This window comes from Carassius auratus, chromosome 38 (genome assembly GCF_003368295.1).
Source record: "Carassius auratus strain Wakin chromosome 38, ASM336829v1, whole genome shotgun sequence".
In the NCBI taxonomy this organism is placed as follows: Eukaryota; Metazoa; Chordata; class Actinopteri; order Cypriniformes; family Cyprinidae; genus Carassius; species Carassius auratus.
Window position 1 is genome coordinate 2,926,584 of NC_039280.1, and position 25,827 is coordinate 2,952,410.

Below are 25,827 nucleotides of genomic sequence, written 5' to 3' on the forward strand. Positions count from 1 at the left end.
TTCAAACTGTTGAAACTGTGTAACAAAGTCAAACTGTTTTCCAACAGGCTTTTACTGGTTGATGTCTGAATGCTGCCAAAGTGCTGCTCCTGAAAACTTAAATGCCACATTTAAAGGCTGGAGTTTCAGAAATTTAAGGGTAGAAATGAACAACAGTACTTTGCTGAGCTTATTTGCCAGATGCTGTATCAATCTTTGTTTCTGGACACTTGACCTTGATGTAAGATAATACAGAATGAGATGCCATATACACCCTCTGTCATTAAAGGTTGCATCAAATTGAAGACTGTAATGCAGTCCAATTTAAAAAAAAAAATTATTTACCAATGTTTATTTATAGACACCTAACATTGCCTGGGATAATACAGAATGAGATACTATTTTGCACCTTCTGCCCAATTCGTGGATGCCTTCCTCAGCTGTATTAAAAGCTTCATCAAATTTAACAATTAACAATGAAAGACAGTCTAAGACTGTAATGAAATCTGAACTTTGAACATTTTTACTGTATTTGTCTTTTTTCATGGACCTTTAAACTTTACATATGGCACAGTACAGAATGTGCCATCATACTGCAAGCTAATTTGTATCAGGGTTTCTCTGCCGCTTTCAAGACTGCATTAGATCTCACAATGTTGTGTGGTTAAATATCCCAAGGCTCAAACTAATTCCAAAGTTAGACAATTTTTACTGTATCATTTTTTATTTATAAATGAAGCCTTGAACTTCACATCGAGATGCTGAATGAGATATTATATTGCACCCTCTGCCCAATTTTTGGGATGCATTTCTCAGCTATCTTCAATGTTGCATGAAATTTGACAGTTAACAGTGATAAACAGTTAAGAAATCCACATTAAAAAATGTTTTTAATGTATACATTTTTTTATGAACCATTAAACATCACATGTTAGACTGTACAGAATGAGCCATGATATTGCACCCTGGCCAAATTTGTAGCAGTGTTTCTCTGCTACTTTCAAGGCTATATTAGGTCTGACAATGAGTCTTGATAAATAGTCTAATTCCCTAACAATATCCTAAGGTAAAACATTTTTTACTTTACCAACCTTTTTTTTTATGGACCATTGAGTTTTACATAAAGCACAAGATAGAATGAGACGTCATATTGCACTTTCTTTCCAGTTCAGGGTGGGCTTTCTCAGCTATTTTTAAGGTTGCATTAAATATGATAATTTCAAATGATATACAGTTTAGGCCTCTAACAACACCCAAAGTTTGAACAATTTTCAAAATACCAATAATATTTTATGGACCTTTGTAATTGACATATGCTTTGATAACACCATAGAATATAAGTCGTTTGTCTCTACACATTAAGACAGACAAGACAATATATTTTATCATTTGAAAATTACACACTTTAGCATTGATTTTAAAAAATATCAAGGAACAATGGAGCCCTCATAATAAGAGCTCTTTAAGAGAATATTTTTATTGAGATAATATGCACATTCCTGCCAAAAAAATCTTAACAATTGTGATGCCAAAAGATTAGGTCATGTTTTAAATGACTATTATTTGCATACTATGGAATGGTAAATGGCACTAATTAACAGCCATTTTTATTCTGCAAACCAAACAACAGCTGTTTAACGATTTGTAATGATAGTCATTAATCATCCAGACACACAGAGTGCCGTTCCCGAGAGATGAACAGACATGAGATGAGCTGTTTTACAGCAGCGGGGGTTCAGTCCATCTCCGCTTCATGCTGATTATTTGTCGTTTGCAGTAATTAAAAGCGTTGGCTTTTAATCAAACACAGTACTTTGTTAATCTCCATTTAACATGCTTTCACCTTGTGAGTGTGAGGAGAGACGCTCTAGATCTCTCACATGCAAGAACTTTTCCAATCAAAGATGAATTGGTATTGACTAAATCTCTGATTAAAGACCATTGAAGTGTTTTCCATCGCAAACTGAAGCTGTTTAACATTTGAGAAGGTTTACTCTCAAAAACACAAATAAAATGAAATGAAATGGCTGGTTGCACCGAACTTCAAGTTAATCCAATAGAAGATCAAAATGTCAGATTGACCCCATGACTAAATATAAAAAAAAAAAATATTTAAAATTGTACATTATTTTCAGAATATATAATGCTTATGCTATTATTTAGTTACTTTATGTATTCAAAATTTTAATTAAAAAAATTAACAAAAAATGTTGTATTCTGTTTATACTATTTATAGTATTTATTAATATTTTGAATTGGCTTTCATTCTTATATTTTCAATTTGTTTTATTTAAGTTTGTTATTTAATTTTGTATAAATGTATTTAATTTATTGCTAAGCCAACATTTCTTGTTTTCATTTAAGTTTAGGTTTTTCATCTAATATTTTTTTATTTTATTTTATTTATAGTAGCAGTTTTAGTTACAAATAACAACTCTGGTAAAGTTTAATATGTGGGAATTTGTTCAAATCTTTAAAGTGTGTAGTAGTCATGCTTACCTTAGCAAACAACACTAATAAGAAATGGATCGAACAGTGGTTTAGTCTTTACAGTCAAGAGGTCAGCTTTAGTTATCTGTATCTCTGACCTCATTTCCTCATCATTAGCCCAGCGGTTACCTTTGACTTCACTAGCTGCTCAGGAAAACCCCATCATGACATTTAAAAAAAGCTGATAAAAATATCACAATGTGGAAGTTCTACTATAGCAACAGCGAACCAAGACATGCTGACTAAAGATGCAGCTCGCACTGAGTCACTGTTGCCGTTTGCTGCTTCTGTTTTCTCATGCTGATATTGTTTACTTCCTTCAGCCGCAGTCTGGATAGTTTTGAGTCCAACACAGGTAAAGATGTCGTTCACATGTGCCTGTGCTATAGTCCTCATCCGTCATAATTCACTCCGTCACAACACCATGATCATCTACGACTGTAGTCCAGTTCTCCATCTGTAGAAGGTCACGCATGTTCCCTCTCACGGCTCGTAACTCTGTCCGCTTCTCTCAACTCTTATAGTTTACTTCATGGCAGGGTTCTTTGCCAAGAGTTGTAGAAACATCACTTAGATTCATCTTCATATTTTCCTAGTTTAGCCACAAAGTCTGTACTATGAACCTTATTCTGGGTAGACGCTGTATTTAAAGGGATAGTTCAACCGAAAATGTAAATTCTGTCACCCTCAAGTTGTTCCAAACCTGTATACGAGTCTCTTTCTTATGTTGTGCACAAAAGAAGTTCTCGTGACTAAAGTGCATTGAGTTACTGTGGTGATATTCCCAGAGATGTTCCTGTTTTTTGTTATTTTCCACAGCATTCTCAGAGCTGTATCTCTGTATTTAGGGTAGTAGAGAATATAGACAGTCCCTCCAGAAAAACGCAATTATGCGATCATTCTCATCTGCCAACAAAAATAAGCGCAAAAGACCGCGCAAAGCAGTTACCCGGTGTGTTATATGACAGTGAGGGCAAATTATTTTGAGAGAGGGATGAGGATGACGAATGATAGGCCAGTGTTAAAGGCTATGCAGTTAGCTTTCATTTTCACAGTGGACTGTTGTAGTTTCATTCAGAAGTTGATGCTCCTCTACAGTTGTAAGATTGTACTTTTTTGTTACAGAATAGTACCAAAACCTTACAGTTGTAAGTATATTAGTAGTATGTAAAATAATTTACGTTGCAGTAAGAGATTGCACTTTGCAATTCCTGTAAAACTGCATATGTGTATTTGTGTTTATATTTTATTTGTATTCATTTTTACAGAAGTAGTTGAATATTTATTTTGTAAAGCTAGAGAACTTGTTTGACTTACTTGTTTTGTAAGCCATTTGTTAATTAAGGTCTGAAATAAAACAGAATGAGAACTTACATATTCTGTGATTTAGTATGATTGCTTATCATAGGAAGTCATAAGAAATGACTCATTACAGTAAGGTAGTAGCCTAGTGAGAACAGAGTGTTTTTCTCTTTTTCATCAAACCGCAGTTTTTGCAAGTTCCCGCAATTTCATCGCATAAGATTGCAAAAATATCCCGCATATTCCATCGCATTTTTTAAGAAAACCTGCCACAAAATCAAGGATTTTTGCCCGCAACAATCACAACAAAAATCTGTGTTTTTCTGGAGGGACTGTATAGAGAACTAAACACTGGTTCATGCAGATTTTGTGCAGCTTATAGTCTTCACTCTAGGAATGGGAATCATGAGGAATATAAAGATTCCACTTTATGATTCTGGACATTAAGAGGGAGCTGCTGTTCTAAAATAATAATTATTGTATAAATATTGAAAAACGAACAAAACTTCTTTGTATTATTTCAGTGTCCAGCCTTCATTTCTCATCATATTAAATTGAATAGTAATTAAAATAACAAAAATAACCTCTTTGTGATTCCCAATCCTAAATATGAAGCATTTGTATGTTCTTTTACTATTATTCATATGCTATTATACTATTTCATAATGTTCTGAATTATTCATTAAGATTTTCTCATTTATATATATATATATGTGTGTGTGTGTGTGTGTGTGTGTGTGTGTGTGTGTGTGTGTATTATTAATATTTTCATATATAAATCTTTAAAATTATTTAAATATTTTTTATTATTTGAAGTGTGTATATAAACATTAAATTAAATGTATAAAGACGTTTTTATATTTTATATATACATGTTTTACTATATATATATATATATATATATATATATATATATATATATATATATATATATATATATATATATATATATATATATATATATATATATATATATATATAGTGTGTGTGTGTTCATTATGTCATGTGAGAGTACAAAATAAACGCTTATTTTATCATGTCTTTAAATTGTAACATAGAGCTCCAGATCAGCGAGAAGATTCACATGCATATTTAAAGGGTCGTTTCTGGTGTTTTGTCCATGTACAGTATTCCCAGCTCTCGATGATCTGAAGCGCTACTGATGCTTGAAGATTCCCGTGTTTTTCGGTTTGACTCATCCTCTTTGTGTGTTTCTCCCAAGACTCGCTGAGTCTCGCACTAACCCCCAGATGCTGGACATTGGGGTAAACCCTCAGGACTACAACCCTGAAGAGTGCCTGTCGCCTAGCAACTGGGACAGAGGCGATGCTGAGGCTGCTGATGCGGAGGACGCGTTCGGATTCTGATCGGAGGACCGCGGAGGAACCACACTAAAGCGATGGAGCTCGTCTCAGCGGCGCCCTCTGGCGGCCTCAGAGCACTCCGCGCCCGGCTTTGAGTTGACATGAGGGTCGGCAAACCCAACGAGATGACTTCAACAAAATCACAGACCAAAGCAATAACACCCCACCCCTCTCCCCAAATTATGTTTAAGTATATTGAGATTTTAAGTTTTCTGTTAGTATACTTCCCATAACCCCCCCCCTTTTTGTTGTATGAATATGAAATGTATGTGCACAACAATAACAATAACAATAACTAATATTTGCTGATTTGTTATTATTATTATTATTATTAATGGGTTTAATTGCTGAGGCTAGCTTTGCAATTCTATGCAGTCGAATTTCTGAATATATAGTGTGATTTATTTTAGATTTCGGGGCAATGCTTACTAAATTACATGATGTTTGACGTTTGTGTGGAGTTGGATTGTGATTTTTTTAAGTGGTGAAGGTGTCGTATATGTGAGTCGTCTGCCCTCCGATGTGTGTAAATGAATGATAAGCAGACACAAAGCATGGACTAAAAAATTTATAAAAAAAAAAGAAAAGAAAAGAGTAGGCAGGGTATTTAAACGAGACAATCTTTTTTTTTTTCTATCAAAATGTATTTTTACACTTCTATCTTCTTTAACTTCCTCAACTTATTGTTCATTCTTCATCAGGTTACTATACTCATCCAGTAAAGCACTATGGATGTCACAGTACCAGATGGTATTAGGGACTTCATAGTATCATGGTACTACTATATGTGAGTGTTTAAAAATCAAAAACATTGTATTACCATGGATGTCCATGGTATGTTTTTATAGAAATTCCAATATATTTTTTTTTTGCAATATTACATGTATTCCTTTGCCCAAAAATATGTCAAAAAATGTTCATGTATATATATATGATCATAATAATTGAGCAAAGAACTGACTGTTGTTTTAATTGAACTTAATACAGACAGTTATTTTGTGGTTTACTGATGCTCTGTATTCAGGTTTTATTACACTTCATGAGTAGAATTTATAACACCTCAGTGTTAGTTTCAGTTTGCATTATTCATTTCATGTTCATAAATTAAAACTGTCATGAAAATGCTTTGTGTTGATTACTATTTTGAGTTGACATGACTCTCTAGTTGTGAAACTATTGCAGTGCCAATATGATTCTGGCCATTTGCTTTCTGACGAAAATAAGGTTAGTACTGGAATTAGTTTGATTGCAAATAATGTTTTTTTTTAATATATATATATATATATATATATATTCTTTGTAAAGTTTCATTTCAGTGGCTATAGCCTACAAGTCTTCATTCAGGTGTTAATCATAAGGCGGCACTGTCACGCACTTTCATGAGTTTTATTAATACAAGTTTTTTTATTTAAATTTATGAATATTCATAATGATACGTGACATATAACAAACACCTGTTATTTTCCAGTAACAGGTAACCTTTCAGTACTTTAAAAAATTCAGCGCTGTTTGATATTATTGTGTAAAAGTGTGCTGAGGAGGGTATAGTTTGTATGTTATGGAGTCACGTAACTCATTTTATACATAGTTTTAGTCGTAGTCGTCTCTACACTGGGGATAGCCCGAATTTTAACGTAAAAAAATGACACAAGACACCTTTAATTCTTGTTAAACAACCAATTTACGAACGTCTGCCTTGGAGCCAATCAGTTGAGAGAACTGACAGACCTTCGCGTTACGTAATTAATATTCATGAGGTCCACGTTTTCACCAGCAGGTTTCAAAAATACCCTTATTATCTATATTTTTATATTATAAAGTCAGTTATCTTCCCTGGCCTGTTTTTAAAACTATTTTAAATAATGTGAATAAAATGTACGTTTTATTTTTTTCAAATCACATGTTCTGGTTTCCAGCCAATCAGAAGACGAAGTGTGGTTGAGAAGTTAAATATCAGGTGTAATAATCCGCTCCATCAAAGTCGAGGATGGATGTGAAAAACTGAAGTTTATGGAAGATTAAGTAGCTCTTCAAAAGGGAACCTCTTATTGTACCCGACAGGTAAATTTAAAAAAAAGTTTTAATCGACACTTAACGTTAATTCTTCCATTACCATAATTGCCAATTTAGAAAAGGGTAAATTTGACGGTTTTTACAAAATCGTAGTACGTGCACGTCTCACGTTTCACCAAAACCCACTTTTATGTTTTTTTAAAACGACCATCGATTGTTTGCGACTCACTCGTGCACGTATTTACTTGAACCAATTAGTTTAAGCTAGCTATGTCAACAACACAAGCATCGGTTTGACCTGATACATTTCTTTAAATATGCATAAAAATGTTTTTTGGGCGGTAAATTTGAATGAATGACACCGTGCAATTAAAATGAACGTTTGTCTAATCTACTGATAAACAATATTCTTTCTCAGGTTCATGCACTTTGGCCAAGACCTCACTTTATGTGTCCTGCTTGGATAAAACTGACCAGACACTGCTTTTTCCTCTTCCTCTTCCAGTCCTGATTGACTCCAGTTTGAGTAACAATGTCCGGTGATTCATCTTATCATTTAAAACCACTATCAGTGTACTCACACATGGTGAGCTCCAAGCAGCAGTACAATGACAACAGACCAGTTTACAACATTCAAGTACACATTTCCAATAAAGAACCCAGAGCACATAAAAGACAGCTGGAAGATTCATGTTTCGATGAGAGCTACGAGACCCCCCTTAAAAGACAATGCATCACTAGAACGTTTTCCCCGGATCAGGGATACTTCTCCGTGGACTTTCTAAGCAGAGTCCAGGGATTGACACCTATACAGCCATTAATGATATCAAAACACATCACACCGCCTCGGTCAAAGGTCAATCAGCCTGTGACCCCTGTCGTGTCCACCCCTCTGTCCAACTGCAAACAGAACTGGATAGATCGAGACCGGGAGAGCCTTCCCTCCCCAATACCGGTTTTAAAATGGGACAGAGAGACTGCTGTGGCTAAAATATCATTGCGTTCATCTCTAAACTTTGATTTGTGTAGTTCTGTTTCTTTAGTTGGCTCTCAGGGACCTGTGACAGGTGAAGTCAAGGAGGTCTCCCGTGATCATATCCCAATCCATGAATCAAAATCCCACATCACGCCCCCAGAAACTGTTGTCCCAGTGAAAGAGGAAAAAGTAGTGTCTGTCAGTCAACAGCCAGAGCCTGAGGTGACTCTGGGACATGAAGAAACCACCGCAGAGAGCTTTGAGAGCACACTCCCGCTTCAGGTCCAGGTTTGAGCTCCATCCCTTATGTACTTGTGACATTTATACCAGTTTCTCTCGTTATTTACTCTTCCTGATGTTGTCTTATACCTGTTCATGTGTGTTTTGTCCATAATGGAATTCAAAAGGAGGACACTTGAAGCTATATATTCTTATAAAGGCATATGATGTCCTCATGTGGGAAATTTAAATTTGGAGACCAAATCTAAACTGGTGAAGCGTGCTGCAGGTGACATCTTTTGTAGGCCAAAACCTGGAAACTTGTTAACATATTAGTTTTAGCCAACCTTTAGTTTTTTTTACGCCTGGTGAATGTATTTAAATCATAAAGATATTTACTTCTCAATTAATTGCAAAAACCAACATACAAAAAAGTGTTTTTCTTAGATATTAACGTGTTTGACATGATACTGTTTTTATTAAGTGAAATGCTAGAGGATACCATTTTTGTTAAACTGCAAATTACCTTTTTATGACTGGATTCCATGATTCTCCCCACGTTTTCTTCCTTCAGCTTGTGTGTTTTGGCACTCATCAGACAAGTGTCTGCATCATTAAGCTGTCTCTTTGCCCACTGAGCAGGTGAAGTCCAAGGTGGTGGTTCCAGACAACACCAAGACCACCACCAAACCTGCAGTGTTTTCTGAAGAGGAGTGGGAGAGACGGAAGAAGACGTATGTCGAGTCCGTAAAAAGACATATGAAAGAGAAAGGAGCAGCAAACGGTACAACACTTTACAATACACTGACTTCGGTTTCATTCAAGGTGCGTATTTTGTGTGTGCCAAACATGTAAAAAGAAGATTCCCCTGTCTGCCACTGGTTGGTGAAAAAGAACTCCTGTGATTGGTTGATTCCATGTTGCCGAACTGGCCATGATGCCTGAGCAGATTATGATTTGGGAGTCATAGTGTTCATGCTTTAAGAAAATCTACCAGTGGGCTCTTACAGTTTACTCTAAATTTTAAAGGAATACTTCACCTAAAAATGTGAATTTGCTGAACATTGACTCCTCAGGTCATCTAAGTATGCATGTAGATTAATTTGTTTCTTCATCAGAACAGATTTGGAGAAATGTAGCATTCCATCACTTGCGCACCAAAGGATGCTCTGCAGTGAATGGGTGCCGTCAGAATGAGAGTCCAAACAGCTGATAAAAACACCACGATAATCCACACGTGACTCCAGTCCATCAGTTAATGTCTAGTGAAGAGCAAAGCTGTGTGTTTTTTAGAAACGAATCCATCAAGGTGTTTTCATTTCAAACCATTGATTCCATCTAATATATGACTCCTCTATCCACAGTATTACTCTCTCCAGTGAAAAAGTACATTTAGTCTGAATCCGGAGAGAAACATCTAAATCAGATCAAGCTCTGTTTACAAGCAAAGCAGTCTAAAACGCATGTGTTCAGAATTTAATGCGAGTCGTTAAAATTTCCTATTGGATTTTTTTTCTTAAAAACACAGCCTTTTGCTTCACAAGACATTATCTATGTGTGGATTACTGTGATGTTTTTATCAGCTGTTTGGACTCTCATTCTGACGGCACCCATTCACTGCAGAAGATCCACTGGTGAGCAAGTGATTGAATGCTATTGTTCCCATGAAGAAACAAACTAAACTCATCTACATCTTGGTGTTTTGACAAACATTATAGCATCAGTTAGGAAATTTAGCATGAGTGTGATTTATGTAGGACATTGTTGTTTGAGGTTGAGTTGTCTGTGTGGGCAGGTGTCATCACTGAGCTCCAAACTTTGATGAACACTGTGGCCAGTCATCAAACTGGAAGGACCGGACCACACTGGCAACACCCCTCAGACCTCACACGGAGGTAAATCTCATGAGAATAATCAAAAACACCTTTTACGCCCAATTTAAAGAAAAAAATACTTAGAAAATGAAGCCTGTTTTTAGACGCATTAAGACTGTTTTGCACTGTGAAATTGTTTGTATGACAGTTCCTGCACATTTCTTCACCCAGTTATCATTATCATAATGTGTCTGGGTGTTTAATGAGGGGGTAAATAATATAATAAAAGCAGGTAACTACCCAATATGGATTTAAAGTCACATGAAAATTGACTGCATAGTATTTTAACATCTAAAATATTGTAGTATTGTTTAGCTTCTTGATCTCTCTTTTTTTTTTTTTTGTTGGTCATTGTTTCTTATCATTAAGTCTGGTTCACTTACCAGCATGCAAACTGATCGCCGTTCATTGCACCATTTATGTAATACATCAAAGCCCCCTCCAAAAAATATTTTTAACACTTATTAAAAAAATTTATTGAGCAGCAGATCATCATATTAGAATGATCTCTGAAGGATCGTCTGACACTGAAGACTATAGTAATGATGCTGAAAATTCAGCTTTGCACTATTACAGGAATAAATTATATTACTGTGTTGTTGTATTTTGATCAAATAAATGAGGTCTTGGTAAAATGAGACTTCTTTCAAAAACATAAAAAAAACCTTAGGATGACCAGTACTGTACATATATGTAAAAGTGACCTGATTTTTGTGTCTGTTAAGAGTCTGTCCTCTAGAGGGAGCCTTCGTAACACTGTAAGATCTCCATCGAGCAGACCAGATGCTCTTAACTGTAAAGAGCAGACCTGTTGTGTACACAATCATCTAATTGATCGTTTAACCTTTTTAGCACAGTAGAAGTCTGTTAGTATAATTTATCCCCCTTCAGGTATATGTAACCACATGTCGTCTTGCTGTGAAATCTTTAATTATTTTTATAAATGTAATTTATATTTTAATGTTTCAAGATGAACATTGGACTGTGGATTGACCGAATTTACATTTACTTGATTCTCAATGGATAAGATTTTTTTTTTTTTTAGAAAAGCCGTGTTTATTTGCATCAAATATGATCTTAAGTAATGATCTAATAATGATCTTTGAAGAAAGCTCATTGCATTATGTTTTTGAAACTACAGAGCTTCGGTCATAACACTAAGCATTTAAATATCATCTTACTCTGACATATTATTTGGAGATATAAAGTGCATTTTACAATTTATATGTACTATTTATAAGTAGTATGTTATAATGTTAGAAAAATCCCAATGATTTACATTACAAGCTATCAAAATTGCATCTTTTTGGCCAAATAAACATCTGAACCAAAAAGTATCTTTTTGTTGAGCTTGTCACTATATCCTGCTATATGAGCCATGATGCATCTTGTCGTCACTGAAGTGTGTGTAAAGTTTGTGAAAGCAGCAGTTGCAGTTCTGTTCATGAATATTCATTAGTTCTCAAAGGAGTGCTGCTTTCTCAGTTCTAGAATCTTCCTTCAGTCATGTTTTCCCCCTCTTCTCATTGTTTGTAGGAATTATCTTCAGTCCCATCCCAGATGTCAGTTAGTCTCCCTTGACGAGTGGCAAAAAAGATGCCATCTTTCCTATCGACGCTTTGCTAAAGTGCCAGATATTTTCCACAGGAGCCCAGTGCTCTGATTTAATATTTTTACTTCATTGTTCTGTATATTTGTTGTCGTTTGTTTCATATCTTTTCTCTCTGTCATCGCTATAAAGGTGAGGATCATTGATTCGTGCTGCTGGTTAGTTGCTCGCTGAGAAATCTAATCTGGTTTGCGTGTGTTGCTGTTTTTTTGTGTGTGAGTGATTTCACGGTGTGTGTGGCGTGTTTGTACTGCATGTTTCATAATAGTGGTGTTGGGACGTCATGTAAAAAGATTTATATATATATAAATAGACAATGTATAGTATATTTGTCTTTTGGTGCTTGTAGAATTCAGATATGTAAATAGTGTGTGGTTTGATATTTATTTGTGTGTAATGTAGCATGATTAATATTCTCAGTAGAGTTTAGTCCTTAACCCCAACCAGTGCTTATTCACCTTTACAGCTGCTGTGTAGTTTTAGGTTCAGTCGCCAGACAAATATGTCCAATTTACTGTATATTTGATTTGTTAGTCATTTTTCTTTCTTTGTTGTACATTGTTGCATAGTACTGTTTGCTTTTTTGAGGACAAACGTTGCAGTGTTTCTTTAGCTATTTTGTAAACTAATTACAGTTACATTTTTAACATTAAATGCATATAAAGGGACATGGGTAAAAGATTTTATATTTTGTGAGTAGAAAAATATTCTGTTGAACATCATTGTTACTTTTAGGAAGAGCATGCATGTTGCGTCCTCTTGGTTGATTTTGTTCATGTGTTACATTTGCTTAAAGCAGTTTTATAAACTTTATACATTTAAATTAAACGATTTACTGTATTTGTCTGTCTCTGGTCATGTTATTACTTTTTTTCATAGACCCAGGTAATTTTATAAAATGAAAAAAAGTTTTGGGAAATAGGAATTTTTTTTATTTTGGTTACAATATCAGTTTAATATGCCATGGATTATCAAAATTAAAACAGGAATATAATTTAAAGGGAAGTCATTTAGGCTAAATAAGTTCAAACGTTTTGTACACGTGTAAATGTTTCGATATGTCAAGTATGTATGGAAAAAGTCTGTTCTAAAGATTCCAATGATTTACATTACAACATATGTGCCCATCTTCAAATGAAAGAACCAATCACTGATTGATAAAGCCACTGTGTCACTGCACCTGCTCTTAGAAGTTACTATTATTATTACTTTTTGCAAGTAACATTTAAAATAAGAAAAAAAATACTGTTAAGGTACATTGAATAGTGTATTTTAACTGTGGCCACAGGGAAACAATGTTAGCAAGCAATCAAGTGAGGAGCCATCGAGCCATTACGTCAAAAGGTATCAATACTTTATTAACTGTCACCCCCTTTTTGAGTTCAGCTGATATCCATATTATTTTATGGTAAAATATATAATACAGGGGAGGTTTCACCCTAAAAAAAGATATCAACTTATATTATGAAGTATTGATATCAAACCTTGTAAATTCTGAGACTTTAAGCTGCTGTACCAACAAAGGACACTGGGTGTCGTTTTTCTTCACTGTGGATTCTTATGCCCTATTAGTGACACTTTAGTTTACCGCTCAAAACACAAAATTAGATTTTTTATTAATTTAATAAAATGTACTCATATTATTTTTATAGCATGGCCTGTTAAAGTACACTGTGCAGGGTGTAACCTTGTGAAAGCCTCATCTAGACCATCCTGAAGTTCTTGCAAAAGAAGCAGCAGAGATTACAGGAAGTTAAATTAAGCATCTTCATTCGGAGTCCATAGGGTTCTAATAGCATGATTGACAGAAAAAAAAAAACATTATACTGTAGAATAGGTATCCTGACAAAATGATAACACATTTGATAGTCTGATCTGCTGTTGCATGTATTTTTTAGGGTTATGATGCATGCCAGAAGAGGGCGCTTTCTCATAAAGTGTGTTTTTTCAATGTTCAAAATGCATTCTCTCTTCCTCAGTTTAAAGGAGTAGTTCACCCAAAAACTATAAAATGTACTTGCTCTCAGTCCATTGAAGTATATTGGAGAAATGTAACGCTAAATCACTTGCTCACCAATGGATCCTCTCAGGAGAGAAATGTGCGGTTTAAAGTTAAAAACATCTCAATGGATTTGTTTCTTAAAACTACTTGCTACACAGGATGCTAACTGATGGACTGGAGTGGTGTGGATTACAATGATGTTCTTATCAGCTGTTTGGACTCTCATTCTGACGGCACCCATTCACTGCAGAGGATCAATTTGTGAGCAAGTAATGCAATGCTACATTTCTCCAAATCTGTTCCTATGGAAAAACATAGGGTCAGTAAATTGCCCACAGATTTTCATCTTTGAGTGAACTATTCCTATTCCAATATGCAGAAATGGCTATAAGCAAAACATTTAAAGGTTGATTAACCCATTAGTGTGAGTTTAGGATGGGAATATTGATTTGTTTAATAAACAGTCATTACTTTTCCCATTCTGAATTCAGCTTTAGGAAGTGTGGCAGTCACAGCACAACAGATTTTTCAGTTCCATTCATCAGATTTAATGACAATCAATGCATCCAGGATAGTGTGGTAAAAGCACACAGTAAAATTGAGAGCATAGTGACAGTGACTTCAGTCTTGATAAATATTGTTATCGACCACTGTTGACAGTCCCGCCGGTTTAAGTGCAATCCTGGAGGCCGGTCAGAATTCCCCGTGGTTATTATTGCTGATGTGAAGCATGTTCAGCCCTTGTTTAGAGAGGAGGATAGTCTTCCTCAGAGATGATATTGAGAAAGCACAGGGGGATGTCCTTTAGAGAAACATGATATTATTAGCACTGAAGAGAAGTTCTCTGATCGGCTGTCCGGTGAATACTGAAAATGTCCTTTATCATTCATCTTGTCTTACAGACAACCACAAAATTCTCTCACCCCATTTAAAATAACTGAGACCAGGCTTGACATCATAATGAGAACATGTAGAACTAACAGAAGCACTATTAGAATGTTTAAATTACTCAGTTCTACTACAATTCCATTTGTTAAAGAAAAAACACTATGTACTAAATAATGAAATATACACAACCACTCAGAAGTATAACAGTATTATAGTATCTAACAGTGCTGGGGGGTCAATAAATCTTTTTTTTTTTTTTTTTCGGGCCCGAATTTCATATTTACCGTATGTTTTTGAATTGCATATGATTGCCATCTGTTTGGATTACACAGTTTTAACATTAACAATCTTAAAAAGTTGTGAATGTGAAAAATGTGATGCATATTTGTCAGTCTTACATAAATGAAACAGGTACAATTTTTGCACTCAAATTATTATTAACTATTTGCATCTATATTTATTCAAATACTCATTTTAAAAACATATTTATTCAATTTGCTCAGAATCAGTTTAAATTAGTTAATTATGAAAATAAACAGTAATTAGTAAAAAAATATATATATAAACATAAAATATGTCTGGCTGTGGAACAGGCAGTTATAGTAGTTGCAAAATGAATGACTTAAATAGGATACATAATCTGGTTACTGTGTATTTAAAATGCAGTCAGTCTGCTAGTACTATTACAGAAAACTTGTTTCATTAATGCATGACTGTCCAATATGCAAGTTTATTAGTTCTTTTATATTAAAACTATGTAATCCAAATGGACAGAAACATTTTTATGCAATTCAAAAAGCTGAATCTTACATTTAAATAAAAAAGTTTTTTTTTTTGAGTGCAACTCAGGTGGCTTTAATAGCTTTAATCCAAAAACAAGTCCTTTTCAGTAGTAGCAAGGCAGTATGAAAAACCCAAAATTGTAGATTTTTGTCAGTGCTTTAGAGTTTGTGAAAGGTAAGATCCTGGTGATTTCAAATATCAATATTCAGGTTTATTAGTGAATTTTCTAACTGCTGCAAAATCCCATATTTTACACTGGGGTCCAAAAAGTTTCAAACCGCTTTGTTTAGTTTTTATTTGTTTATTTTCAATTTCTTGTTCCAAAGAGCAGTGTTATTTTACTTATACAGTTGAAGTCAAAAGTGGAAACTTTTCAAAAGGTGAAATGTAACTTGTCTTCTGGGAAACGTAACTATCTTCTTTAGTTTCTGAAGGGCAGTACTAAATAAGAAAAAATGTTCTTCAATCGGTGCTAAAGTTTTCACAACAACACAGTATTAAGAATCAAATGTATGTACTGTACTAAACAACATGCATTTTGTATAATTCATCTTATTTTGGTAAAATTATTAACATTTTGCAGATTCTGCAAGTTGTATTTAAACGTTTGACTTCAGCTGTATATAATATAGTAGTATTTATTTATATATTGAATTAGCTGTCATTTTTAAGTTTGTAGCTTTCATTTTAATTTCAGTTTGCTTTTTAGTTAAGTCATATTTATAATAATAATAATAATAATAAACTCTATATGCATAAATTTAATTTTAGGATATAAACTCATTATTTTTTTAGTTTTTAATTTCAGCATAATTTCATTAACCGAAAATTGTTGTAACGGTTTAGTTTTATTTGAAAATAACAACTCTAGTCTTGAGCTTCAGGAACTAATCTGACCACGTGTATCAATCACATCAACATTGTTATACATTTGTGCAGGAATTGTGCAGAATTATAAATATTTCTTATTTACTTTATAGCCTTTCTTTGTTTAAAATATTTATATTCTTAAACCTTAAGTATTTAAGTGCTATTTTAAATCCTATATTTTAAATGTGGTTTCAGACATTTGAACTCCCACCCAGCCAACAAGAAACATTCTCAGAACATTGCCAGAACATGTTTATAGTAGAACATACTGTAGAGTGGTCTTAAATATTGTTCTAAAAACTGTTTTAGTGGAACATTCATCTTACATTTTTTATTTTATTTCAGAATGTTCAGAGAACATTCAAAGGAACGTACCCATGTTTGCAAAATTCTAAAATGGAATGTTCCCTTGATGCTTGCATACCCCCCAATATATATATATATATATATATATATATATATATATATTACAAGAGCATTTTGACAGCTTGAAATGTATGTTCTGCATTTAGTGGCTTCTAAATGTATTATAAAACCATCACCACCATTGAGAGGAATGCGGATCATGCCGTTTGAAAAGAGTAAAAGAGAAAACCAGATAAAGGAGCAGAGCTCAAGAGTTTTCAAGTTTAAAAGGAAGATTTTAAATGGGCATAGATCTTCCTGCCGACACTAGTTGTTTGTAAAGTGAGAAAGAGAAGTTAGAAGGGTCTTTTTCCCTGCATTTCTTTCTTTCTTTCTTCTGTCATGAACAGCCACAGAATATGTCTCATCTCCAGACTGTTGGAGCCAGAGCGGGTCTGTGTGAAAGTTCACCATTCTGGCTTATATTTCAGATGCTTGCTATGGATTATTCCAGCTTTTTTCAGGAAACTCCAATATTCCTGCTTCCTGTTTGGAGGATGAGCACATACAGCCGTTCTGTGTCCGTGTGGTAAAGACAGAATCCATCGAGGCAGAAACCATCCTGTCACACTCTGATAATGTTCACAGATGGCATTGGGTTATTGTTGTTGTTCTTGGGGAACTGCGGAGAGTGGAAGCAGATGTCTAATGTGAGAGGATTGGAGGGTGGCCTGGAGTGATCAGCGCAGAACATGGTGCAATAAGTGGAGTAATGAAAAAATGAAGGATGCGAAGGCTGTTTCAAAAGATAGCCAAACCAACATAATTAAACCAGCTTCTATGTTAACTGTTTTGAGCAGCATAACATGTATTGCTCCCAGAGAATGCAATCCCATAATGTACAGTAAAGCACCGACAGTTGTTAAAAAAAAGGATAATTAATTAATAAATCTAACAGTTTTATGCTGATAAATCTAACACCTGGTAAATCTAACAGTGTTAATATATATATTCAATATACAAAAATATTCATTACATACAAAAAATACAGTAGTTCAGTGTATTTATATTATATTATATTATATTATATACTTATTACCTGCGATTTTGCTGCACTTTTATGTTTACTAGAATATCATTGCATTAGAGCTGTTATAATTGACTAAAATTATAGAAACCCAAATTATTGGTTATTATAGTTAACATTTTTATTAATAAAGGAAGTCCATTAAATAATATTAATAGATATAGCTTTTGGTTTTAATAATGGTAGTAAATTAGTGGGGGAAAAAATCATGTTAACCCGTGCAATTAACTAATGTTAACAACTTATTCTATATTTTACTTAATTTAGTTTTTGAGTTATTTCATATTTTATTTAAACTGTATTTATGTATTAAAATAACTAAAGTTAAAACCGAGTAAAAACAACACAGACATAAAAAAACACCAAAAATATATTTACTACAATTTTACTTTTAAATGAAAAAAGAAAATATAAAAAGTAAAATAAAATAAAAAATATTTTAAAAATAAATATTAAACTAAACAGTACCTCAATGAAACTAAAATAACACAGTTGATATCAAATGTGAAATGCATTATGAATGATGATGGTCTTATGAAACATGAAGAGAAATGCCAGTTGAGTTTGGGATGATTGTACCTGCCTAGTGTGGTCTGGCCTCTCTCAGGCCAGCGGTTATACCTTACTGCGCAGCAGACCTCCTGACGGATGCTCAGGGGTGCTGCACTCGGATGAGTTCTTGGCTTTATCCTTGTTATTGTTGGGCTCGTTGTCTTTGATGATGTCGTACTGGCGGCAGAAGAGCGCAATCACGCCTGAAAGAGACAAAAATGAGATGAACACTGCAGATGTGCAATATGCCGTTCAATGAACCATCACTCACCTGCCCACATGATCAGAACCACCACGATGATGATGAGCTCTCCTGCCCGGAGCTGAGCGTTCTGACCCACTTCTTCCATGGTCACTTCGTCTGTGAAAAATACATTGATTATTAATTATTTAATTCATATTGAAAAATGAAAGAAGGTTCAGTTGTACCTTTGCTCTTAGATGCCTGTGTTTCAGCATCTTTTGGCGTTTTGAACTGCAGAGGTTCACTGAGGGGACTTGGCCCGCTTATGCTGATGGACTGAACATGCACTATATAATCCGTATCTGCCTCCAGATCCCACAATGCACAGCTCCTCGTGGTAGTGTTCACTTCCTGGATGAAGCGCAGCATGCGGACGTCTTTTTTCTGTTATGGATAGATACAACAGTATTTAACAAAATGCCTTCTCTTCACTTTTCACTATAAATTGAATTCCCTATAGATTTTGAATGAACACACAAATATATGCATGCTATATAGAGAGTGCTGAGTATGTGACTTTTCTCTCCCTCTCTCTCTCTCCATGTTCTGGTTACCTGTTGTGTGATGGCAAAGCCGATGACTGGCTCCCCATCTGGGATGTCCCATGTGACCACAGCAAAGCTGCCCTTTAGATCTCTGATGGACACGTTCACTGGAGCAGCCAAACTGTCTGGGAAAAACAAAGTTGGTTCATGCAGATAATCTCTCTCTCTATTTTTTTTTTTTTCTTTTTTGGCTGGGGATTTGGGGACTTAATAGTTAAAGTGAACTTTTTGGATTTTATTTATTTATTTATTTATTAATGTTTACTTAATATTTGCTAGACGTTTATACTCTGAAAATCTTTGAAATGTAAACATTTTATTCATTTACTTTCTTATGCACATTCCTGGTCTTAATGTGTGATTCATCGATGATAAAGAGCATCATGAGGATGAACAATAACAGAAATACAGGTTTCGGAGGACATCAGGGTGATTAAATGGCAATATTTTCATTTCTGAGTGTTGTAATATTAATACGTAACAATGTGAGGAGTTTAATTGTGTTTTAATTTGACCTGATTTGCTTAATAAATATATAATAAATGATTTCTCAAGGATCATGTGATGCTGAAGACTGGAGTAATGATGCTGAATATTCAGCTTTGCATCACAGGGATAAATTACATTTTAAAAGATATTCAAATAGAAAACAGTTATTTAAGTTAGGATAATATTTTATTGTTTTTAGTGTGTTTACTGTTTTTGATCAAATAAATGCAGTCTTGGTGAGCAGAAGATGTTTGCTGAATGAGTGCCGTGTGCTTCAGAGAGCATTGCTATTTCTCTTCTCTACTGTTTAGAATAGTTTTTCTCTATTTCACAAACATTACATGTAAACTCTGTTTCTAGATGTAAGCCTTTTAGAGGGCTGACGTATGAGAAACTTGCCCACCTGCAGTGAGTCCAGTGCAATTAATGGTGCCCCAGATAAAATTTTCATGCATATGAGCTCCTTCTTGCCTACATGTCATGTGATGAAGAAACAGGTTGTAGCATTGCTACAGTGAGAGCAGATATTCTTAGTATATGAACATTTATTGCGATCATATTTCATGCAAGGGGTCTATGAAAACCCAAAATGAAGTGTTGGACATTCACACATATATTAATACTGAAGTTTTGGCAAAAGTAAGCAATAATAAAAAATAAAAAAGTAAATCCTTTTGTAAAATATTTTGTCGTTTTTAGATGTGGAAAATCATCACTATTTTTCCTCACTATAGTGAGCGCAATAACATCATACAGCGTGATCAGTGTAGTCTGACTTATGAAAGAAAGACTCACAAATCAGTCTCAAGCAACAGCAAGCTGTGTAGAAGTGTTGCTTCTGTTATTGTGTTTGTATTTAAGGCTCTAAGAGTAACTTAACGTATTTTGTGCCTAACATACAAGACACATTCAGAAAGAATTCCCTATATGGTTGTACCACCTTCTCTTATACCATGATTCTGTGCAAACTATGAAAAACGGCTGGGCAAATGACTGTGAATGTTTATGCTAATGCATGCTATAGCACCCACTGCAGAATGCATACATGCATTTGTCTTCTGGATGGTGCTCTGACACATGTAGATGATGCATAAAATCATGCTTGCATAGCTGAAGCATCTGTGGAGTACTGTATGTTTCAAGCTTAATATCTCACTTAGACATTTACAGTATCCTCTGCTTGATGCCTGTATTAAATACACTTCTCTATAGGCTGTAGAAATGCATTCTGGCAGCAATAACATTCACATGCTGTTGAATTATAAATGAAGCATCCCACATAGATGTAGAAGACGGGCAGAAAATAAACAAACGGACTGTACTGTTATATCCTAAGATGTATGTCATTGTTGCTGTCAATACTGTGTACTTTTGTCTTTGTAACTGTGCTTCATTGTTGCCTGACGTCCTGTTGGGAGGTGTAGTTTTTGCTGGTTTTCCTCTGTTCCTCCCTGTCCTCTCACAGAAGACCTAATTGATGTCACCTGTTCCTCGTCAGAGCTGTGGAGAGGAGCTTGTATTCAAACAGAGGGAACGGACACTACACCAGAGAGAGTTTGGCTTGTCTGTTTTCCCAGTTGGTGGTTTAAGCAGTGGTCCTGCTTTAAGAAAGCCTGTTGTATTTGATTGCTATTGTGTGATCAGGGCCTGTAGTGTATCTTCAAGAAAGCCTGTTATACTGGCTGTAGTGATTAGAAATTAGTTTATTTTGTTCTTCTGCCTGCAGACGCAATAAGGAGGCGGGTGCCACTTTTATTTTATCAACGTATGCTTTTCTCCTGGTTTTGTGGAACAGTGAGGAAGTCAGGGAAGAGACATGTTGTTGATTTTGATGTTTTGTTTGCTAGGTAAGTTGGATTACTTTGTTTTCAGTTAGCCCCTTTTTGTTTGTTATTTTGGCCTTAACCCCCTCCTGAAGCTACAAGCGCCTTATTCTTTCTTTTTGAATTATCCATATTGTTAAACCTCTAATTTTCCCTTACCCTTTAATGGTAAGGGAAATGAGTGTGATTTCTGGAATTACAGATAGTCAACTCTCTCTCTCTCTCTCACACACTATTTTGTCTGCAAGTTCACCGACACAATTGTTATTTTTTCTTAAGTAGCATATGTTACTCCCCTTGTCACCCCTAGACACCGAGGGGGACGTAACGGTACACTTAACTCCAATCGCACTGTTGTTTAAATATCTGTATTTAATTCATTACAAAACATTATTTTTAGCACTTCAATTAAATTATTTTTGTTTTGCTATCATATACAATATCATGAACTATCAGCTATGGCATACACCGATGTTACACTGTATATATACTTTATTTGGATAAATTTTAGGTTGTTTTTATTTAATCTCAGACAAAATCACTTGAGGCTGAACATAAAGAATGACTCTGTCAAGAAAAATAGGTCAAGATGATTGTACTAAAGACAAAACAAAATGAAGGAAGGCTTGAACTGAATGCTCCTCTAGAGGTTTTGAATGTAATCTCGCTTTAACACAAAGCAATTAGCCACATGAAGCCATCGCATGAATTGATCACAGGTAAGGGATGTTCATGACACAAAACAATAAATAGCTTTAGACTATTTACAGTTGCCAGACAATGGAAAAATATACTCTAATAGGAACCAATAATTATTTGCTCTTTATGGGGAAAGACAGTGTTTAAGTTTCAGTGTTATTTTAGTATTATTTATTTACCATTATACTTTTTTATTAATAGTTTGAATTAGCTTCCAGTTTTTATATTTTTAGTTATTTTAATTTCAGTTAGTAGGTGAAATTAGTAGGTGAAGATATTTTTTTATTCTAAAATGTGCATTTTATTTATTTCAACCTTTTTTTTTTTGTTAACTATTTTTAGTTAAAAATGTTTAGTTAGTTAAAAATAGCAACTCTATCTTGGCCTTAAATGGAAGATTGAACAGTCACATAAATATTACAATTTAGATTTTAAGATTTAGTTGAAATATTTATTTCCAGTTTGTAGTTTTTATTTCAGTTAGATACCAATGATTTTTTGTTTGTTTTTCATTTAATGTTTATTTTATGCTTTATTTCAATTCAACCACTACTAATAGTTCAACACTATTTTAAAAAGTATTTATTTTAGTTTTAGTCAGTAACAACAACTCCATAATAACGAGTGTATGTGTTTGTAAAGATGAAAAGGGAGATATAATATTTGCTACTTAACAAAATACACAAATGTGGACCAGGACACTTTCATTCCAAAGACATTCACACTCACTTCCTCTTTGTTTCCATAGCAACCAACACAAGCCTATGGAGCTTTTTATTTATGATAGATTTACACCGAGTAAACAAAACACCAAAACACAATAAAGATAAAGTGTATATAAGTATATGACTCACTGACTAAGTGAATGTATATCTCACCCAAAGCTGTCATATGACTTCAGAATATATTTCACAAGCCTTGTTGACTACAGCTTTAGTGATTTTTGCACAGAAAAGATTCACCACAAATTTTCCTTTTGTGTTAAAAAAAAATCTAATAATAATGATGGCATAAATAAATAATAACATAAATTGCATTTTTCTACTAACAGTTCAACCTTTGAGTTTCTCTTGTAACAGTAGCCTCTGAAAGCATCAAGGGTATGACGGTTGCAGGCTCGCAGCTGCCAGAAGCCAGTTTATATCCTGATTCATGGCTTTTCCGTCTTTACTAGGGCTTGAATATGGTGCATTAAGATGAAAAATTTATGGCCCCATACATTAATGTGTCGGCTGCAGTTTGGATTTATTATTTCGCAGGCATCGTCTGCATTAGAAGAAGCTTCTTTTTGATCTTGTGCTTAAGGTGACAGGTTTGTGCAGAACAGAATCACTAAAGAATCAGTGTTTTTCTGTAATTGCATTTTTAGAAGATTTTTATGCCAGATTCAGTTTTATTTTATTTTTAAGTTAATTTATGTATTCATTTTATATTTAATTTAAATAAGTTTTTTTTTTTTTGCGTTTATTTATAATTCAATTTAATTATATATTTAGATTTTCATTTTTGTGCCAAATAATCTGATTTTAACTATCAAAAATTTGTAAAAAACAAAAACACATGTATAACATAGCTAAATATGAAATATTACTAAACTATATTCATAATTTCAATAAGCCTAAACGCAAGACACACTGTCTGCTGTCTTTTGCGGTCGATAATGTAATTGAATTCACACAATCTAGTAGAGATTTATGATGCACTGCATTCGAGAGACACTGTGTGATTTGTGTGTGTGTGTGTTATGATGCAACAGGTGTGTATTATTGCTATAATATTTCGGTTCAGTTCAAGCATGGCTTTTGGTTCTGACCAAATTAATTTAATGCTTTATATTTTACCAGGCTCTCCGCGAATGTTCAGACTTCAAATCATTACACATGCCACATGTGACCACAACTATCTCGTAATGCCTCATCGGATGTCATAATTAAAAGAATGTGTGCAGCAGTCCACATAAAGGCTCCATTAGCATTGATGGAATGCAATCTTGTAAACTTACCAGCCAAGACCCAAGACGCTCCGAAACAGCTCAATATGAGCAGCGGGGTGGGCATGAAAACCCTCCTCATGCTTTCCACGCAGGCTAGATGTGACTGTCCTCCGCTGGTCTTGCATTCACGTCGATGAATGTCTCTGTGGAACCGAAGCGCTCGATTTCAGCACCGCGGACAGCTCCACATCAGCCCCGCGCGACACCTGCATCGTTCTGCACAGCGGATGTTGAGATGGAGACACTGAAACGAAGCCTCTTTTGTCTTTGCGGTTCTTCATACGGCTGTCTTCATACCTGCAAGACTGAGGAAGCTCAAAAAAGAAGAAGAAAACCTGACTGAAGGAGTGTGCGGTGAGCCTGTGGCATCTCTCTCTCTCTCTCTCTCTCTCTCTCTCTCTCTCTCTCTCATATACACACTTGCTCTTTATCTGATGCATCTGTAATGCATCTGTCTAAATTCCGATTTAGGTGCTTTTGGTAAACACCTATATTATATTATTATATTATTCTTTATTTTACATATATAGGGTAATTTTAATTTATTTTATTTCTTATCTAAATGTAATTTCAATTAATTTCAATGTCATTTATTTTTTATTTTATTAATTTTTGCCATCATTTTTAAAATAAAATATTAAATTATGACTTAATTTTTAATTTAATTTTAATTTAATTTTTAATTTTACCTAATAATCAAATCAAGTTTGGTTGCTTTTTTTCTTTCTAGAACTAGCATTATTTAGCTTTCTTCAGTGTGAAATGTTTAAATGAGATTACTTTTTGTGACTTCTTGCCTTTCAGCATTTCTGCAGAAGGAGATATTATTTCTAAATGTTTTCTGATGCACGTTATCTTCAAGTTGATGTTTAGCATGTAAGCACTCATTTTGACTTTTGTCTTCTTCATGTTGCCACTTATTGTGACCAAGAATCACCCCACTTAGATGGAATGAGACTAACCCTTATGCGTTGTTGGGGACGTTTTCGTCCACCAGGGGGTAAAGTTGAGTCTTATTTTGGCTACAACTTTCTCTCTGTTTGAGCTAACGGAATGATTTTTGGTGACCAATCTTATTTTGACCAGTATTTTGTACTCAACGCTACACTGTGGGCAAATTCACTACCCTTTCATTATGTTCGTGGATGAAAACATCCACTAAGTTAAACTACTGTAAAAATGTATCAGATAAATATTTTTCCACTTTTTTCCATTTTTCAAAACTACCAAATGTGAGAAAAAAATCCAAGATTTTAACTCTTTAATTACCAAGTTCATAAATGATGTCATTGATTTGAGGGAAAATAAACCACACAAAATGACATATTTTCAATATAAAAAGTGATTGTGGACTGGATATTTTTTTACCTTTTATCACAGTATTGGGCATGTCAAAGATTAGCAACAAGATTGGCTTTGATGCAATGTTAGTTTTTGTGCAGCATTTTTTTTCTCCCTCATTTGTTGTTGGTGGCTGTTTTTGCCCCCATTGACTTCAATTATAACTTTGATTGCAAAGCCATGACACCATATAATCATGCATTCTTGATTGTTTGTGGTTTTCCCTTTTGGGAAGAGGTAAACATTTTTATTTTTTAGATTTGATCACTAGGTGGGACCATTAACCCTTTATATAGGCCTGTGCAAAAAAAAGGCGTGTATATGGAGTTATATGGAGTAT

General features: G+C 34.4%; 3 protein-coding genes across 5 annotated transcripts in view; 2 read left to right on the top strand and 1 right to left on the bottom strand.

The window, feature by feature from the left end:
- The window catches only part of LOC113056666 (low density lipoprotein receptor adapter protein 1-B-like), a 41,984-nt gene extending 36,289 nt beyond the window's left edge, over window positions 1–5,695 (top strand). The window contains exon 10 of one of the 3 annotated variants that reach the window (XM_026223462.1): window positions 48–395. In XM_026223462.1, the coding sequence (XP_026079247.1) occupies window positions 48–229 (182 nt within the window). In that variant the 3' untranslated portion in view covers window positions 230–395. Of the gene's footprint in view, window positions 1–47; window positions 396–4,993 lie in introns of those variants that run through there. The other 2 variants (XM_026223463.1, XM_026223464.1) reach the window with 2 other exon arrangements.
- Window positions 5,696–5,841: 146 nt separating this feature from the next.
- Window positions 5,842–12,656, top strand: LOC113056665 (uncharacterized). The gene is made up of 6 exons (XM_026223461.1): window positions 5,842–6,359; window positions 7,052–7,196; window positions 7,567–8,412; window positions 8,986–9,127; window positions 10,139–10,238; window positions 11,754–12,656. Exons 3-6 carry the CDS (start codon window positions 7,681–7,683, stop codon window positions 11,878–11,880), a joined length of 1,101 nt encoding a protein of 366 aa, XP_026079246.1. The 5' UTR covers window positions 5,842–6,359; window positions 7,052–7,196; window positions 7,567–7,680; the 3' UTR covers window positions 11,881–12,656.
- Window positions 12,657–16,880: 4,224 nt separating this feature from the next.
- On the bottom strand, window positions 16,881–24,540 carry LOC113057499 (fibronectin type III domain-containing protein 5-like). Its single transcript, XM_026224922.1, has 6 exons — window positions 24,156–24,540; window positions 19,152–19,267; window positions 18,783–18,981; window positions 18,625–18,714; window positions 18,381–18,556; window positions 16,881–17,396 (listed from the first exon to the last, which is right to left on the bottom strand). The coding sequence occupies exons 1-5, from the start codon at window positions 24,223–24,225 to the stop codon at window positions 18,417–18,419; spliced, it is 615 nt and encodes a 204-aa protein (XP_026080707.1). The 5' UTR covers window positions 24,226–24,540; the 3' UTR covers window positions 16,881–17,396; window positions 18,381–18,416.
- Window positions 24,541–25,827: the final 1,287 nt, after the last annotated feature.